The sequence below is a fragment of the Pteropus medius genome, unplaced genomic scaffold (genome assembly GCF_902729225.1).
Source record: "Pteropus medius unplaced genomic scaffold, Ma_sr-lr_union100, whole genome shotgun sequence".
Classification (NCBI taxonomy): Eukaryota; Metazoa; Chordata; class Mammalia; order Chiroptera; family Pteropodidae; genus Pteropus; species Pteropus medius.
In genome coordinates, this window is record NW_024349519.1 from 13,415,318 (window position 1) to 13,434,693 (window position 19,376).

The 19,376-nt window shown below is 33.3% G+C and overlaps 1 protein-coding gene across 1 annotated transcript in view; it reads left to right on the top strand.

The window, feature by feature from the left end:
- ITPR2 (inositol 1,4,5-trisphosphate receptor type 2) overlaps positions 1–19,376 on the top strand; it is a 421,207-nt gene that overhangs the window by 286,927 nt on the left and 114,904 nt on the right. The window contains exons 40-45 of the mRNA XM_039882456.1: positions 3,580–3,763; positions 4,635–4,891; positions 7,352–7,552; positions 10,019–10,129; positions 13,796–13,891; positions 15,348–15,470. Of these exons, the coding sequence (XP_039738390.1) occupies positions 3,580–3,763; positions 4,635–4,891; positions 7,352–7,552; positions 10,019–10,129; positions 13,796–13,891; positions 15,348–15,470 (972 nt within the window). The remainder of the gene's footprint in view (positions 1–3,579; positions 3,764–4,634; positions 4,892–7,351; positions 7,553–10,018; positions 10,130–13,795; positions 13,892–15,347; positions 15,471–19,376) is intronic.

The window sequence follows — 19,376 nt, forward strand, 5'->3', positions numbered from 1 at the left end:
TGCTTCCACCCAATTGGAAATTCCAGAATCCATTTTCCCTACTTATGGCAAGTAGAAACTACATCTGATTAAAAACTAGGATATTTTCCTTTATTTAGCCATCAAATAGAATGAACAACAGGAATTTCATGGTATTACATATCCAATGGCAATTTACTTTAGGAATAAAGGCCTCATGATCAGCAAATGGCACAACGACCAAAAAAAAAAAGCCAACTTAAAACACTGATGCTTCTTAGTTAGAAAACAAGTCTAGGAAATGACAGATTCTTAAAGGTTGAGATCACATGTTGTCCATCTTTGGGTCCTTTGTGTCTGGCATCATGTCTAGCCCAGTCTCAGGGTTAATAAGTGGTCAGGAGTGAAGGCTCTGTGAATGAATGGTCTTCCCTCTTGGGCCAAGGCCTTTGGCAACCACTCCTTTATGTGAGCTGCACAGCACTTGTTTCTTCAATGCTCGTTTGGTACTTTTCCTGTCCTCCAGCACAAGATCTTCTGAGGGAAGTTGGGGAAAGGGGGTTGGGTGGGACTTGAGTGGTTTTTTTGGTAATTGTCTTCCTTCTACAATCAGATATTCAATTTGGACTTTCTAAAGAAATTGTGGAGGCCAACTATATAGTGTTAGATGTAGATTATCCAGAAAGTAGGAGTGAAAAAAAATTTTTTGTGGCTTCTGTAGGTAGAAGCAATACTCAGGAGTACGGTGCTTTCTAGCTTCCTGTTTCTGGGCCACCGAGGGTTATCAGATGCGATCATCTTGTTTTGTCATTATTTGTGTGACATCTTGCCTCTCTAATTAAATTTCATCTTTCCTAAAGTAAAGGATCATATTCTATTCTTTATATCTACAGTACTTTATAGCTGTTCAACAAATATTTGCTGATGAAAGAGCATTAAATTATTTTGTATATGAAAACCTTCTTTTCAGATGGGTTATGACAATCTCATTTACCAGCCCTACCCTACTCTAGTTTCTCATGTGTCTACATCACTGTATAACCCAGATGTCATCTGAGTCCTCCTGGCTTGAAGAGGTTTAGATGAAGTCAATTCGAATCCTATTCCTTGCCCTTTAGAAAACCCATACTTCCCCAGACTTCTACCAACCCCTTGTGAGTTTTATATTCTCAGTCTCCTTAGTCACTAAGGTCATGCTTTCTTAGCTCATGGACTCTCTTGACACTCCCATTTCTGAAATAGGACTCTGCTCCCCTTCCTTAATTTCTACCCTCCTAGCTACATAAGTCAATTTACATGTTGAATATTCTTTATTAAATTAATTTTGGTTGAGGGGAAGGATAAAAGAGGCACTTATATTATCAAACTGAACACTAATAACAATAATGAACATAATACCTCCTAAATACCAGGCACTGTTTTTAGTGCTTTACACGTATTAACATGGCTAATCTTCACAACGGTATTGAGGTAACTTATATCACATTGACTTACCAAAGAAGAATCTGAGATAGGTGGTTTAAGTTCCTTATTCAAGATCACGTGGCTAGTTATAGATAGAATCAGGATTCAAACCCATGCAGTCTGGCTTTAGAGTCTGTTCTCTGAACCACTATAAACATCTCCTTTCTAAAATAACCTTCTACCTCTTCTTGGGAAATTTCACTGGCTGATTCACCCTGCATCATGCTTAGTCTTACTCCATCTCTCCAGTTCCTTACTTCATTTCCCATCTTTGCCTAGTCTCACCCCTCCTTCATGGGGGAAAGTCCTTCCTCTGTCCACAGACATGTTTATCTGTCACCCTTGGCTCCTATAGAAACTTTAGAGTTTCCCTTTGTACTCTATGCAGCTTATGGATGTTGTTTCCTAATCCAAAACCATTTCTTTAGTAGGAGAATTCTTATGCTACCTGTTGAGATTATATATACATGTATAAATTTAGTGATTTAGAGTCAGAGACTCTAGATTTAAATCTTAGCTCTACGACTTATATTGGGCAAGTCACTTGGCTTTACTAAACCTCATTTTATTAATCTATAAAATAGAAATAAAAGCACCGTCTATTCATCACCCAGTTGTATTGAAAGAATCAATGAGATAATATGTCAAAGAAATTCATAAATTATAAAATTTTGTTTTAATAGAGCCACAAAGTTCCCATAACTTTCTCATTAATATATTGGAACCCCCTACTACCTTTTAACCCTGTTATATTGAAATTATTAGAGTTTAAGCATCAGCTTAATTTGTGACACCATAGAGGTCTGTGAATGCTGCATTTATCCTTTGAATTAACAGAACCAACTCGACTATTTCACTGTGGTTGCTATGGTTACTGTGGCTTTTTTGGCCTGCTTCCTTGAGGGGTTGCTAGCTCTCTGCTTAGGAGCTTCTCCTTGCAGGTGTGAAGCCAACTTCTAAGGCTTCATAAAATACTCTGTGAATATACGTTGTTCATGTAGAAAATTGCAGGACAGGCATCCATTTCAAGACCTGATGCCATTAAAGTCTCACCTACAAGTTCCATGACCTGTGGGCCATGGAAAGCATATCTGCGGGAACCAAACTGCCCAACGATGGCTGTTTAGATTTATTACATTATGGCCAATTTGACTTGATCTGGAAATCATTATTTTTTTCATATGTTTTCTTCACATTATTTCTCATTAAAGTTATATAACTCTTTTAATCACCACAGTTATTAGGATTATTACCTTTATTTTATTATTATAAAAATAATATTATTTATTATTATCTTTATTTTTCTTGTTTGTGTGTATCCCATGGCTTTAGTATTAATAACTTATAATTTCCCCAGCCAGTACAAATTCTGTCTTCTCTAGAGTATATCACCTTTCCTATCTCCTACTCTTCTGGATACTTCCATAAGTCACTAAGCAGATAATGAGCAGGACAAATATTGCCAAGGTTCAGTATTTCTACTTCTCACTAATATATATTTTTTCATACTTTTGGTGTTGAATCTTTTCTACATCATTATAAACTAGGAAGCAGAATTCATTTTGCAGTGGGCTGAGACCCCATGCAAAGCAATGTAGCTAATGAAGTACCAAAAGAGCTCAGTGCCTATTTATCAGTGGTTTCCTGTGAGTGAGGCTGCTGTGGTAAAATAGATTCTAAATTAAATGTACTGTAATTTAGATAAAAATAAAAACAACTCTTTGTAACTCTCCATAATCTCATTTGCAAAGGATGATCATTGGATTAGCAGCATAGGGCCTGGCACATAGTAGGCACTCAATAAATATGTGTTGAATCAATGCAGGACTTTATAATGACATAAAAAATCAAAGAACTCTGCATACAACTTCTTATAATACCTTGTAAATTTTTAAAATAATGAGTAAGGATGAATTTAAATAACATGAAAATATGTTGGATTTTAGTGGAAAGTGCTAAGCAAATACAAGCTATTATCGATATATATTAAGTAGTACAGGAGACTGGCAAAAGCTGTCAATATATTATTTATAAAATAATAATGGGTAGCACATTAAATGTGTGCTTTTTTTCATAATGCTTATGTTTATTTCAAGCATAAAAACACATTTTTTTCTCCTCTTGGATATTGATACTTTAAAATATGTTTTCTTGCAGTATTCTTTTTACCAGCAATTACATGAACAAAAAAAGTCAGAAAAATTCTTCAAAGTTCTATATGACCGAATGAAGGCTGCTCAGAAAGAGATAAGATCAACAGTGACAGTTAATACCATCGACTTAGGTAATAAAAAAAGGGATGATGACAATGAATTGATGACATCTGGCCCCCGAATGAGAGGTAAAAAAATATTTGAGTATTTGGGAGAGTACACTGAGAGAAAAGAGGGTAACCTAGGGTTTACATCTCACTTATCTTAGTCTAATTATCCCAACTGTGGCTCTGAGTATGGAGTTCTATCCTTAAATAATTAAGGTGTTGAGGTTGACCTTGAAACAGCTCTGCAGGATCAAACTCAAACAAGGCATTATTGGTACAAAGCAACTACAGCAGGTTCTCAAATATTGTTTTATTCAATATGTGTCATTTCATTACGTTTGATGAGATGCCACAGAAACTCAACTCTTGTATATATCATTTAGCCTGTGGTAAAATTGGTTTTGTTTTTACATCATTTCACTTTAACTCACAGAACCTATGGATGGCATTAAGTAAGGACTTACTGTAGTGACATGAAAATGTTTGATTTTATTTTGGAATGCATTGTAAAGAACTGTCTCAAACCTTTCAGTGTTCATGAAATTTAAAACTTAAGAACAGAAATTATAGCACCAGACTCTAATGAAAGGTTCTTGGTTTTTGGAATAACAAAGTCATCAGTGTAGTAAATACAAATCATAAAAAATTAACATTTTGAAGTTTGCCATATTTTGCTACCTTCTTGTATTCATGAACTCTCATATTTTATATTTATCAGAAAGACATGAACCCATCTAAAATTGGTGCAGCATTAAGATTTTTTTTAATGTCCCAGTGCAAATTTAATTTTTAATTGCTACCTCAAATTCTTTTTGTGAAATTATTATACCTCTTGTCAAACGATTTTTAATTCAGTTTTTAGAGAATTTGGGTACCTGGTGGTCTTTTTTTTTTTTTAATTAGCCAAAGAATATTAATTCATATATATATAAGAGTACTACTTTATTTTCAGTAAGAGATTCATCATTACATTTAAAAGAGGGGATGAAAGGGCAATTAACAGAAGCTTCTTCAGCAACATCCAAAGCATACTGTGTATACAGAAGAGAAATGGATCCAGAAATAGACATTATGTGCTCAGGATCAGAAGCAGGAAATGCTGAGGACAAATCTGCAGAGGAAGTAACAATGAGTCCTGCAATTGCCATCATGCAGCCGATACTGAGGTTTCTTCAGTTACTATGCGAAAATCACAACCGAGAATTGCAGGTATTTATTTTATTTTCTGTGAAAGCTGAGAAAACAGCCTATGATTATAAGTAATTAAACTCAAGTAAAACTAACAAGTCATTTAGGAGAGAGTTTTGGAGACATAATTAACTTTTATACCTAAATGATAAAAAATGAAAGGAAAATTCCTTTGTGCATGAAAAAGTCAGGCTCATAAAGTTTTATTCTTTGCATCCTCAACTCATACATTTTAACCTTAATAAGCATCATCTAATCCCAGTCAGTATTCTGATACTTGAGTAAGGTCACATTTGTCTTATCCGTACTTTACATGGTTTTATAGACTTCAGGGGATTTCATCATTTACAACCCAATTCATATTTCTTAAGCGAGGAAACAGAATATATTTATATGTCTTTATTAGAGATAGAGTTAAGACAGAAGAGGATTTTTTACAACAGTAGAAGTTGATACCTTTGTACATGAATACATTCCTGGTCTTACATCTTCTCTGGTGCATTTCCCTTTGTCAAATAAATGAACTTAGGGGTACCTAGGATTTTTTTTTTTTTTTGCATTATTTGTACACATTGCTTATAGCACCATGGCAAAAACACATGAAAGGTGAAATAGTTTCTAATGTTTGTAAGAAAGACAGCAGAGTTTGAAGTTGTTTTCTCTAGTAAGGGTCTAGAGTTCAAGTGTTCTGAATTGGTAAGAGATGGTAGATTTAAATAAATTAAATCAGGAATTATGAATGGTAGAAGCCATGACTGTTGTGGACCACCACACCACGACTTGGAAGGGGGCTGCTGCAGAACTGTCAACAGGCAAAGGCCAGAAAGCATTTTTTCCAGGATGAGGACGCTGAATATGCCTTCGTGCTTATCCTGACCCACCTAGTCTGTCTATGTAGGAAATAGATTTATTATATAGAATCTGATCAAACATTTTACTAATAGGAGTGTGAGATCACAGAATTTGGAAAATGCTATTTATAAAATAGCTTTGTTTTAATAAAAATAAATGGTAGAATTATTCATTAGCTAATATGTAGAAGCAAACCAAGTATTCACGACAGATGAATTAATATACAGAATGTGGTATATACATACAATGGATACAGCCTTGAAAAAGAAGAAAGTTCTTTTTCAAGAAGAAAGTTCTCTTTCAAGGCTGTAACATATATGAACCCTTGGGACATTATGCTAATTGAAATAAATCAGTTACAAAAAGACAAATACTACATGATTCTTCTTACATAAGGTACCTAGAGTAGTCAAAATCATAGAGACAGAAATAGAATGTGGGTTGCCAGGGGCTGAGGGAGGGGCAAGTGGGGAGTTGTTAATAGGTACCAACTTTCAGTTTTACATGATGAAAAGAGTTCTAGAGATTTGGATGATGGTGATGGTAGCTCAACATTATAAATATATTTAATACCACTGAACTCTACACTTAAAAATGATTAGATGGTAAATTTAGGCATATTTTGCCACAATACAAAAAAATGGGGAAAAATGACAAAAACAAACTAAAAGAAAAAAGAATAAATGAAGGAAATAAATTCATATAAATTAATAAAAATAAGGAATAAATTAAAATTTTAAAAGTTTCCATTTTTTGCCTACCCTTTCACTAGGTTTACAGAAAAGAAGTTACTATTAACAGGTTGTCTTCCCAGAAATTTTTATGCACCTATAAGCATTTTGATCTGTAAGCCTGTAAACCTCTTTAAGAAGTACATTATATCGTGTTCCTCAACTTATTTTTCAGTTAGTAATCAATCATATTCCTAAATTACTTATTACTATTACTGGTTTATGTTTATATTAGTATATATTGATATACCTCATTTTGATAGTTTCACAATATTCCAGTGTTTGGATGTACTATTATTGATTAAACCAGTCATATTATGATTGGTATGGTATGGTTACTGGTTTTAACTATTACATACAATGTGCAGTGAATCTGTGTGTGTGTGTGTGTGTGTGTGTGTGTGTGTGTGTGTGTGTGTGTTAAAATAACTTTTGAGAAGTGGAGTTGTATGTTAACCGAAAATTTTGGTAGATGCTTCCAAGTTGCCCTCCATAATGGTCATATCATTTCCTGATTGAAGCCATAGTGTCTATAAGGGATTGTTTACTTGAAAAATTGGTTTCTTTTCCTAATGAATTTCTTTCTAGTTTTCTTTTTTCTTCTTCGTTTCATACTATCTATTATTTTGCCCTCTTTAGAATAATGACATTGAGAAATGTTTGTTAAGAACTATACTGATCATTATAGGTACTCGAGGAAAACACATAAGAGTCTTCTTTTTTTCTTAAGCCTAGGAGAAATTTAATAAATGTGAACACTTTTTTATAAAGAGCAATTCCATTCAACATTGTCATGGTTATCTTTTTGAGTAAGCAAAACACACATGCATAGAGAACTGAAAACAATTAGCATAGTGATTTATTTTAACCTTTGGTTTATATTTTCTTTTGCCTTCAGAACTTCTTGAGGAATCAAAACAACAAAACAAATTACAACCTTGTCTGTGAGACCCTTCAGTTTTTGGACTGCATTTGTGGAAGTACAACGGGAGGCCTGGGCCTGTTGGGTCTCTACATCAATGAGAAGAATGTAGTGCTGGTCAACCAGACTCTGGAAAGCTTGACGGAGTATTGCCAGGGGCCGTGCCATGAAAATCAGGTAACCGTGAAAGCAGTTTTTCATGTGAAACTATTCGTGACTAATTAGCAAGAGGATCAAATTAATGAACAAGCCAATCCTTCAGTACATTTAAAAGATCTTTCTTCTTGCTTTGCCAGATATTTTTACTTTCCTAACAAAATGTACAAAGACTAAATTTTAGACTAGCAAATACTATGCCATATTTTAATTTAATTTTATTATAAAAGAAAATTCACATGAAAATGTTCCAGGTAAAAATCAGACTTATTAGATAGAGTAAAATATGTTTTTTAATCATTGCTGAGTTTTCATCTTTAGTGAATCTTTCCAAGATTTGTGGAATAAACTCCCTTTGGTTTTTCTGGATCCACTTCAATGGGTAGTATATATTATCTCCTTGATATTCACGGTAAACTTATGAAACTTAGCAATAGGTATTGTTGCTCCCATTTTTTCTGTTGAATAGGTTTTGACTCAGAGATTAAGTGACTCTTTAAGTGTCTCAGAATGACAAATGATAAATTGTAGAGCCAGTCTTAAAACTTAGGACTTTTGATTGAGTATAAATAGAGTGTTCTTTGGCTGTATTACATTTTCCAGGGCAAAGTTTCATCTCTCTCTTTTAGAATATTTGACTCTGATTTTATTTTCTTGAATATTAATGACACATCATTGTAGGAGTAGAAGACAGGACACTTGAGCTAGTAAAGGGAGAGGAGCCACCTTGGAGTTTATTAATTGACTGTTCACCTCCACTCAAGTGTTATGGGGCTGCCATCACAAGCATGGATCCACCCTGGAAGAAGAATCACAAATATTTTTCAAATCACAAATATTTCTGGATATAAATTTTAAAAAAGCCATTGAGAGCAAACATCAGTGCTTAACATAGAAAATCTGCTTTCTATTGCAAATTACATGACTTTTACACACACATATAGAACATATGTATACATACATTTGTACATAAACATAGGACGCACATACACACACACACACACACACACATATACATAAGTACATAGACTAAAAACACAACAGTTACTGAAATAAATAATTAGTTACGGGGATACTGTTTCCCCCTCTGTAATATGCATATGACATGGTAAAAGAGATTCTGGATTTTGCTCTTATTTTCCTGGATTATATTTCAGTCTCTTAGGGCAATGATACAAGAAAACCTAATGGTTGATTTAAAGTGAAGAAAAAAACATACAAATTCAGAGATTTGGTTTTATTGTTGGTAAAAATATTTATCTCTGTAATAGAAAACACGTACCCCCACTTTTGATCTTATAAGAGGATGAAATTGAGTTTTGAAAGTAATTTACTAAATCAGGTAAGCTCTAAAAGTAAAAATAAAATAACATGAATCCCACAAACTTTAATTATATACTTACTCTGAACCCCATGCTCCAAAAATATGTATAAGGAAAGAAGGTTGCTAGCAAATTCCAGAAATGATCTGCAAATTGATTCCCTCAAAGTTTGGCAAACATTTCAATGATTAGAAGAACCTCAGAGAATATAGATGAACGAAAAACACCTTTCCTTTGTACCAAAGGGTAAAATTTCCTTGTATGAAGGGAGAAATAAAGCCCATTCTGAAAAATAGCTGTCATTTCAGAATTACCTTACTCTTTCTTTTAGTTCACGAGGGTTTTTGTTTTTCAAACCCCTTGACACTGAGTGCTGCATTGTCATATGGAGATCCACAAATTCTAACTCACAAGTTCCTGATTTTCAAGCTCTATAAATTGAATTAAGTTCAGAGTCTCAGCACAGTAGACCCTAAACTTCAAAATACTGATGTTTATCTCTCAAGATGTTTTATTAACTTTCCTCAAGTAAGATTCCTCTATAAATCATTTGAGTTTAAGGAATCTGCTAGACTTTTCCTCAACCACCGGAATTGACAGGATGTCATCAAAACATCAGGGGGCACCTATGTTACTTGTCTACTGCCATCCAGATTGTGCAGCAGCATCACTTGTCACTTATTTATCATTAAGTAGCAGCTAAATTAAAATGCTACATCGGTACCGATAAAGCTTATTTACAAACCTTGGGCATAAAGGGCACATTTCTTTCATAAATGGGAATATTCTCTTAGCCAGGATAAATTAGATCTTAAAATGTTATATTTAAAGAACTCTTCTATTGAAGTTTATTAAAATTTATTGACTACAAAAGTATTTTACTTAACCAGTGTTCTTTGAAATTCTATAACAATGGTTTATTTAAAAAGATATCTGTTACACACAGTCTATCTCCGTATTCTGCATACAAAGTCATTTAATCAATACTAATCAATTGTCAGACTATGAAAAACTTAATCTTTGACTTATCTTTGACCTAATCTCAAAATTAATTCTTAATTATATTTTAAAGGTTAAAAAACTAAGGTGATTTTGGTATTTTATGTCATATGATTTCTAGTGCTTTTATGTTAAAAAGTTATTTTATGAACATTTTGTTTTCTAGACATGTATTGCTACTCATGAATCCAATGGGATTGATATCATCATTGCTTTGATTCTAAATGACATAAACCCTCTTGGTAAATATCGAATGGACCTGGTACTCCAACTAAAGGTAGAGTAAATGTCCTATTCAGGGGGAAAAGTGACATTGTCTATATAAAGCTCCCTTCCAGAGTTGACTCTAAATCTTCAAGTAGCTCTTGTAGAAACCAAGATATTACCATATTTTCAACTCATGAATTGACAGAAAGGGTTAGTGAAAATACAGTGTGCACTAAATTCCTGATGAAATGTTAACTAAACTTTGAAGTAATGTTCTGTTGGAGGGTACGTTATTGGAAGTCCTTTTAGGTAGCTCCTTTGTTTCACTACTTCCTTTCTGTTTTATTATATGTTTTTCATTATATGGAGGAGCAAAGGTGTTGAACATTCACTATACTATCTTTTTAAAACTCATCTTTGCTACAGAAATCTATCTAGCAAGTCACGATTAATTAGATTATGTAAAAGGAAAGCTGCATTTTAGTTTTATGGCTCTCTTCTTTCTAAAAGTTGTTTTCTTTTACATTAGAATCTTATTTTTTTCCCCCAAATACTGTAAGCCATTTTCACACTCCCTTTGAGAGTTTCTTTAACTTAAGCCATGTACATATTTCCCAGCATTTCCATTTATCAGAGCTTAGGAACAAAATGACATTAAAAAAAATTCAATTTTTGTTCAAATAAAAATAGACAAATGAATATACACAAGAAACTATGTAAATCCCAAATATGAAGGATTGATATTCAATTGAGGTGAATTATTAAAGACCACATTATTGTGTTTAGTGTTAAACAGGTAAAAAAAATTCATTGGTATTAAATACAATTTTTCTGTTAAGGCCGGTCTGTTCAATGTCATAGCAAATATAATTAAGTTTAATATTGCATGGGTAAATTTATGACCAAGAATAATGATATTTTTATAATTCTGTTTCTAAATATAGATTTAGATAGATAATGGAATGTACATATGTCCTATCTATGTGAAGATTAATGCTAATGGCTCTAAATATTTCTTTTAATAGAAAAGATGAGTTTATATATTTCCATTGTGTTCATTTGCAAAATGTATAAGCTTTGGATCCTTCAATCATACATTAGAGCAAAGGTGATCCTTATGTAGATTGAACTCGTGACCTCTTCCTCATTAGCATCATGCTTCAGTTAGTGAAGCCAGCCTAGGCCTCTATGACAGATAGCTTAATTTAAATTACAAGAAACACTTTAATTTCATCTTAAATTCATCTTTAACCATAATTCATAAAAAAAAAAAACATATAGAAGCCTTAGCCATAGGCTTTTAAAATCCTTCATTCGTCTGAAGATTATACCTTTAAAACTCATTTTTAATTGATATAATTTAACGAGTGAAAATATTGAATAATTCGTTAATTTAAAACAAATTATAGGCATACAGATTATTTAAAAATCTAGGCCTATGTAAAATAACTAAATGATGGGGAATGATTTAAGATTACAAACATATTCTTGGCTATTCAAATGAAAATGCTTTTTTGAAAAAGGGTCATTTAAAATTTCATTTATGTTATGTAAAATTATTAAGCACAATTTATGTGTAACTTTTTAAAATATGACAGTTGGATAAATCATAGTATGTATCAAATACCAAATAGATTTGATTCGAAATATTTAAAGTGTAGTTTTCTATCTAAACAACCTATGAGGCTTTGTACATAATGGCCACTATAACAACAATGTTTGTAAGACAGAATGATATATATTGGCAAATTTTAGGGGGCTTTCCTGGGTATGGTGCTTTTAATTATAAATTCTTCATAACATTATAAAGATACTATGTTAAAAATGTTGAGGTTCATTTTATATCATTTTCTCTAAGTTTAATTGCTTGCTTATAAGTATACTTAATTCTATATACTCATTTGCTATACAATTTTATGAATTTTTTCATACATACGTCTTGTCCTTTACTTTTTAATTTACATTTCATAACTGATATGTGACTATGAAGTGCTGAATTTGTAAATAGGTTTTTTATTTTGTTTTGTTTTGTTTTTAGGACTCTAATGTTCTTTTGAAAAATCCCTCTATTAACACTGACACACATTTGATTTCTTAGTTTATATAGGCTCTTGTACTTTCAAATTGATTCAGATTTACAAGATTCTTATTCTTCCAACGTAGTATGAGAAATAAGATTGATTAGAAAAAATATCATAATGCCAATAACATTCTGAAATTGGATGTATTTTTAAGCTATTACGTATCTGACCTGCTGAGTGATGTTCATCAGAGAATACTGCTATTGTTAACAGTGTCTTTAGCTTTGAATTCTATGGGGCCAGTTCAGATCGCTCTAAGGATTTAAGTACTCCACTCATCCTGGAACCTTATTTTTTAGGTATATTGTTTGTCGAGGTTGCTAGATTATGCAAATGGTTTTAAGATTTGTACAAATTTATAAAATTTTTGAATGGAACAGAAAAAAATAATGCCACTTACCTCACAAAATACTAAAATCTTTTCAGGATGGGTCAGAGACATTGGTTTCATCATCATCATCATCATCATCACTAATCTGAATCATTTAAAGATAGTTTTTATACTTCTGAAAGAAAAAATAGTTGGATAGAATTTAGTATTACAACTACTCAGTAAAATTAATGTATATAACTCTAACAGAATTCGTGTGGCGCCTGTCTGCATACACCAAACAACTGATTCAATTACGTTTTCATCCTATAAGATGTTAATTTTAAGTCATTTATAAACATCTTAAACTGTTTGACTATACTTCTTTTGTGCTCCTATCAAAGATTGTGTGTGAACGTTGAGACTTTTATCTAAATGAATATTACAAAAACACTGTAGTTTTTATCATCTTGCAATTTGCCACAATTCTAGGGCAGTGCTATTGAAAACAGTGTAAAGGAATAGCTTTTTAAATGTTGAGGATATTGTGCTTTGTGTCACAAGACTTCCTGTAACTCTGTGGTTTCCATTTTGGAAAATAAATTAACAATATTAGAATCATTTTTGATATCTATAGGTAAAAACATTTGAGACAATATATTTATAGACCAAATTAGAAAACATCTAATACAACATAGACTATTTTCATTCTCTATTAAGCAAAAATAGAAAATATTCTTTTACTACCCAGATGCTAAACATATTGCATATATACTACTGTATAATGAGACTAGTAAACCATTACAATAAATTATACTCTACTTCTAACTCACAGGTTTGGAATTTTATAGATTAATTTTGGGTAATGCTCCAATTTATTTAAAATTTCGGTTTGATAATATGTATTAATGTTTCATGTTAAAAACAATTTGTTAAATTCTTTAAATTATGTACTGTTTCTGTGAAATATGTCATTGATAATGGTTCATCTTACTGTCTTGTTAAATGTCATCCTAGAAATGCCTATTTAGGAAATAGTGAAGGAAAATATGATTATATTTTAATGCATTATATATAGAGTCAATCTTATTTTTAAAACATCTTTTCACCAATATTTAAAATATCCTTTGTAACTTATCTCTCATGATTCATTATTTTTATTTTGTGTTGGCAATAAGCTAAAACATTCTATTTTAAGATATTAATAAGCCAAGCCAAATTAGCAGTTTAAAATTCTGTTTGATTTTTTAAAATGGTCATGGTAATCTCAATTAAAACAAATGCAGGGGATTATTAATCCATGAAATAAACTTTTCTTGTGCATTAACCGGATTTGTTTCTCTAGAACAATGCTTCCAAGCTTTTGCTGGCCATTATGGAAAGCAGACATGACAGTGAGAATGCAGAAAGAATTCTTTTTAACATGAGACCCAGGGAACTGGTAAGAAAACTTTTGAAAGCCTTGTTAATAATGTACAACTAAAAGGGACAAGTTTGTAGTATGTATGTCAGGAGAAAATCTGGTGACTTTCACTGCTCTACAAGACGTAATGGCACATCATGACCTACCATTATGAGTACCTCAGCAAGCCCCATGATGTGTTATTTGGGTCCTTATGACCTCATTGGTTTTATCCACTCTAAGCACTTTTCTTAACCAGATTGTCACACTCTACTAAACTATCTACAAATTCTTTTTGACAGAGAAAGAAAAATTTGCTTTAATTTGTATATTAGAATATATGAGGATGTGTAAAAAAAGGTTTGTACCCCTCAGAAATTATATTTGGACCTCTTTCTGAACAACGAAAATAAAACCAGTATCTTTTGTACCTGTTCTTATCAGTGAAATGTCACACAATGTTTGTTGTAGAGAAAATTGTGTGGAAACTTGATGGGGATTCCACAGAGATCATTAGTGGGCCTTTCTATTGTAGAGTTATGTTTTCTTCCTCACTTATGACATGGAAAACATGAATATTGGCATGCTTTAATAATGGGTTTCAAAAGCATTGAGAACATTCTCAAACCATATAACTCACTGCCCCAATGACTATCCCAGTCTTAAGACTACCATAGTTGGTGCTATGGGGAAATCCTTCTGGAAGGCATTCTTTTGCTCTCTTTAATGGGAGCAAATGGAGTCGAGGAGGGCAAATAAAGAGAAAGATAAGATACATTTTAACATCTGTTAAATAAGATGCCTAGTATCTCTGCAAGGCAGTGGAGTAAAAGGAGCAAGACCTGCCCTTTCCTTCTGGTTAAATGGGACAATGAGTTATATATTCATTCAGCAACAGCACTGTACAATAGCCCATGAAGAATGCTTTTTCCTCTGCCTGCAACAACTTTATCCCATCATCCACTTCTTCTTTATGGCCTACCCTCAACCTCTTGCCTGAGTTAGTGATGCTACCCTGTACTTAATTAGTGCCTCACACTTAGTCTTGCTGTAGGGCTACTGTGTTTGCCTGTTGACTTGCTGACTCTGCCACTGGACAGTTAAGCTCCCTGAGGAAAGATACTCCATTGGATCCACCATTGGTTCCTCAGTGCAGGGGATGATGTCCAACACCATGTATCCTGGTTATCCAGTGTGCACTTAATAAAAAACAGCTACTTATCATGGTTCCAGAGTCTCCTAATTCGTGAGAACTTTGGCACTGTCAACATTCAGAAATCAAAGCAAAATTTTCCAAGGAAAACAGAATATTGTAGAAAAGTACTTCCATGTTCCTTTAAATAAAGATGGCTTCCAAGCCTATTTTCATTTAGAGTTCTTTTTTCTTTTCAAGTCTTAGGGAGCATTCCAGTTTTAGTTATACCTCATAAACAATGTAAAATGCATATTGTGCATGGCATTTTAAGCCTTGGTGTTCCTATTTGTGTTTTGATAGGTGGACGTGATGAAGAATGCCTATAACCAAGGACTGGAATGTGATCACGGGGACGATGAGGGTGGAGACGATGGCGTTTCCCCAAAAGATGTTGGACACAATATCTACATTCTGGCCCATCAGGTGTCACATTTTATATCTTTACATTATTTTGCTAATATTATCAATTATATTTTGTGTCACTACTTGTTAATATATTTTCCAAGTTCCGCTTCCTTCACTGAGCACTTGCCCCTCTTGCTCTGGGCCAAAGTGAAGGAAAAAGTCCCAGAATGGTTGACCCTATCTGCAGGGCTGTGCTAGGGACTGATCCACAAGGAAACAATACTTGGCACCAAAAACTGCTGGTCCAGGTAGGAGTTCCATGTCAGGACCTGAAGAATAGATAAATGGTGGCAACAAATAGAAGTTTTGAAGGAGAGAGGAAGAGAGGCTACTGAGAAGACAGAGAGTGTGAAGTGAGGGAGTACATCAGATCTAATCAGGAAAAACCTTGCATATGGCTTCTGGACTCTGAATTACAGGATGGCATGCTTCCTGCAGAGCCGTAGAGTGGTTTCCACTGGACTTCTAACAAATATGAGACTAACTTTTAAATTCTTTTGGAGGAACTATTTCCATTTTATAATAACATGAAAACAAGTCTTTGATAACTGTTGGTTGATAAGTTTAATTCCGTAAACATGAAACTCTACTTCTAATGCAGAAGTTTTAATCTCATCTTCTAATGAAGATTTGTTTAGAAGTTAGAATTTTCAAGTGTACATATGCCAATTTTATTTTGCCTATAGTAGCTCTCTTTTGTTTTTTACAGAATAAAATCCAGACTTTGTAAACTTTCATAATCTTTTTTTCTAATCATTTTTCTCCCATTCAGTCACTCCCTCTTCTTCTTTCCTATACATCTTATCAGTTAACAAATATTGGTAGATATAATAATCCAGATAGATTTAAATTTAAAAAAAATTTTCCAGTTTTATTGAGATATCGTTGACATACAGCACTGAATTTAAGGTGTTAAAAGGTTTCTCTTTAAATATTTCTGGGCCTTCTCTATCCTTTGCATAACTGCCTAATGTATGTAAACTTGGGTATAATTTTTGCAAAAGATTCAAGGAATGAGTCAAATTCTAAAATAAAATATATTTAATTAAATTTATCTAAACTACAAATGAAGCAAAACAATGTACCCATTTTTCCTACCCCAAACCCCTGCCTTTGGCAACTAGTCTGTTCTCTGTATCTAGAGCTTGAGTTTTCAATATGTATATATTCCAGTGTGTGTGTGTGTGTGTGTGTGTGTGTTTACTTATTTGTTAATCCAGATGGACACTTATGTTGTTTCCATATCTTGGCTATTGTAAATAATGCTGCAATGAATATGGGGGTGCATATATCTTTTTATATTAGTATATTTGTTTTTCTTGAATAAATACCCAGAAGTAAAATTATTGGATCATACGGTTGTTCTATTTTTAATTTTTTGAGGAACTTTCATACTGTTTTCCATAGTGGCTTTGCGTTTACCATAAGGCTTACATATAACAACTTATTTTTATAAGATTCTATTTTAAGTTGATAACAACTTAAGTGTGATCCCATTGTAAAGCTCAACAATTTATACTCACCCCCCCAAACATTTTATGTTTTTGATGTCACATTTTACCTCTTTCTATTATCTTGTGTATCCCTTAACTAATTACCATAATCTAGTTATTTTTACTACTTTTGTCTTTTAACCTTCATACTAGCTTTATAGGTGATTAATTAACTACTTATATATTTACGTTAAAATTCTGAAAGATATTAACAAAAGAAGCTTCTATTTTGTTTTACTATAGTTGGATTATTGAGAAGACTTTTAGGTCTCTGATAATATAGCTATATATATAACAGAAAAAGATAAAGGCATATGGGTTATAACTAGAAAGACCAAAAAGAATTTTAAATATTGAGGAACTGAAAGCTAGATGAAGGATAAGTTGAAGGAGGTAGAACACTGATATTTAAGATGTGGAAAAGGTATAGTTTTAGAGAGAAATAGAAATCAGGTGACAGGAATCAAGTCAAGCTAGAAAAGGAATGACTAATGATTGAATGTGAGTGGAAAGAAAATAATCACAGACTGAGAATTAAAAACATATTGGCTGCTATAATGAATACAGCATGTACGTGGGCAAGGCATTACTTCAGAGGATGTAGCATTATGGAAGGAAAATAGTAAAGAAGAGTAGGGCAGAGTGAACAGTAGTAAGCTTTAGAAGAAGGAAGTTGGGGACTATAGCCACCCATATTTTTTTGACTGAAAGCTAGTCATGATCTGTCCAGAGAGGTTATCCCCTCTGCATGAGTGAGCAGCTTCATGAACAAGAATTTATTGTGTAGCTTTTAAGTGGGAAATGAACAACCCAACCAGCTAACTCAGTTCTGGAACCAGTAGAGTGGCAGATATTTGAGCCATATCACCCCATATTCACGGAGAAGATGTTTAAAAAAGCAATCTCATATTACCAGTATAATATGAGTAACAATAAAAATGTAAAGGTCAAGAAAAGACTTATGTTAGGTCAACTCAGTTTTAAGCAGATTAAATATAAAATAGAGAATACAAATTTTAAAAACAGGCTAAGATGGGTATTGAGAAGAATGGAGAATGAGGATAAAGAATGCAAGTACTAGTCATGGATCAAAAGATAATGATATAAAATATGACAGGAATTAAACGTCAATGATTCTGATGGATCTGAGTTTATAAAAGTGCTTGGAGAAAACAGATTAAAGTCAAAGATGACAGTGCAATTGTCCAAGTAGGATTTCAGAAGTAGTAAAAAAGTAACGGAGGGTTAGAAAAACATACTGAAATGCAGAGATAAAACAATGGATATGAAAATGTCTTGAATGGGTATATAGAGGTGTCTTAATTGCCCAAAACCAAAACGTTGGAAAAGCAAATGTTCGCAGAGCCAGGATGGTACAATAGAGAAGTACACAAATAAAGCCAGGCTTCAGGAAGAGAGAGCACGTCAGACCGAGTAAGGGGAAGAAGGAGATTCTGAATTGCTAAATAATTTAAGCCTTGTGATTAAATTTTAAGAGTGTAAGTATGAAATAAGAGTCCATATGAGTTCCTTGTAGGAACTCAACGAGTGAATAGGAATGGCAAAATATATGGAACACAATATGTAACTGACAGTGTAGTTAAGCAGCTGTCTGCTTATTTTCTTATAGTGACACAGAGAGTTGTTACTTTGCCACCTTATAAATATATTCTCTATGGGGTGACTTCCCACCAGTTTTTCAAGAACAATTCAGATTTCACTCATAGAGGAGAGCCCACTGTGCTCTTTTGGTCTTTCCACAAGTGACTCCCTCAGCATTCTCTAGGCCGGGGTACTATATTTGGGTCTTTGGGAGGCTGACATAGTTGCTGAGTTCCTTATGAACCTGTTGTCCAAACAACTCCTCCACTGTGGCACAAACTCAAAAGAGCAGTGGTTGTAAACTTTGCTTCAGAGGTAGCCATGTAGTTTTGCTTAAGCTTTTGGTTGAGCCCAGGTTTTCGTGTTCTCATTGTGGATGTGGAATCATTTGGCTCCTGTATGTTGATGACCATGCAGATTGGTTTCTGCCTTTGCACAGTTCAGTAGTTCCAAAACTGATGTTCAACTTCCTCCTTATTTTACTATAATCATCTCTTGTACAGACAGTTTATTTTGGTGCCCTCAGACTTTCAATTTTTGTTGTTATTCTTTTCATGGCAGTGAGGTAGTTCTGCTTTTTCTACCATGACATCCTTTTTGGTCTTTCCTGTGGTTGGTGTTACAAGAAACAAATAATGCTTCTTGTAAGTGTCTTGTCTGATCTACATAAAACTATAAATACTTAAAAAAGGGAATTTCTTAAGTTCTGACACTATAGTGTTGTGCAGAGAATTTCCTTAACATTAAGCTATGTGTCCTTTTTGGCTTTCTGTCCTCCACATGCTCTCCTCACGCCACTCTAGTTTTGGTCTTTTACATTCTACTTTCT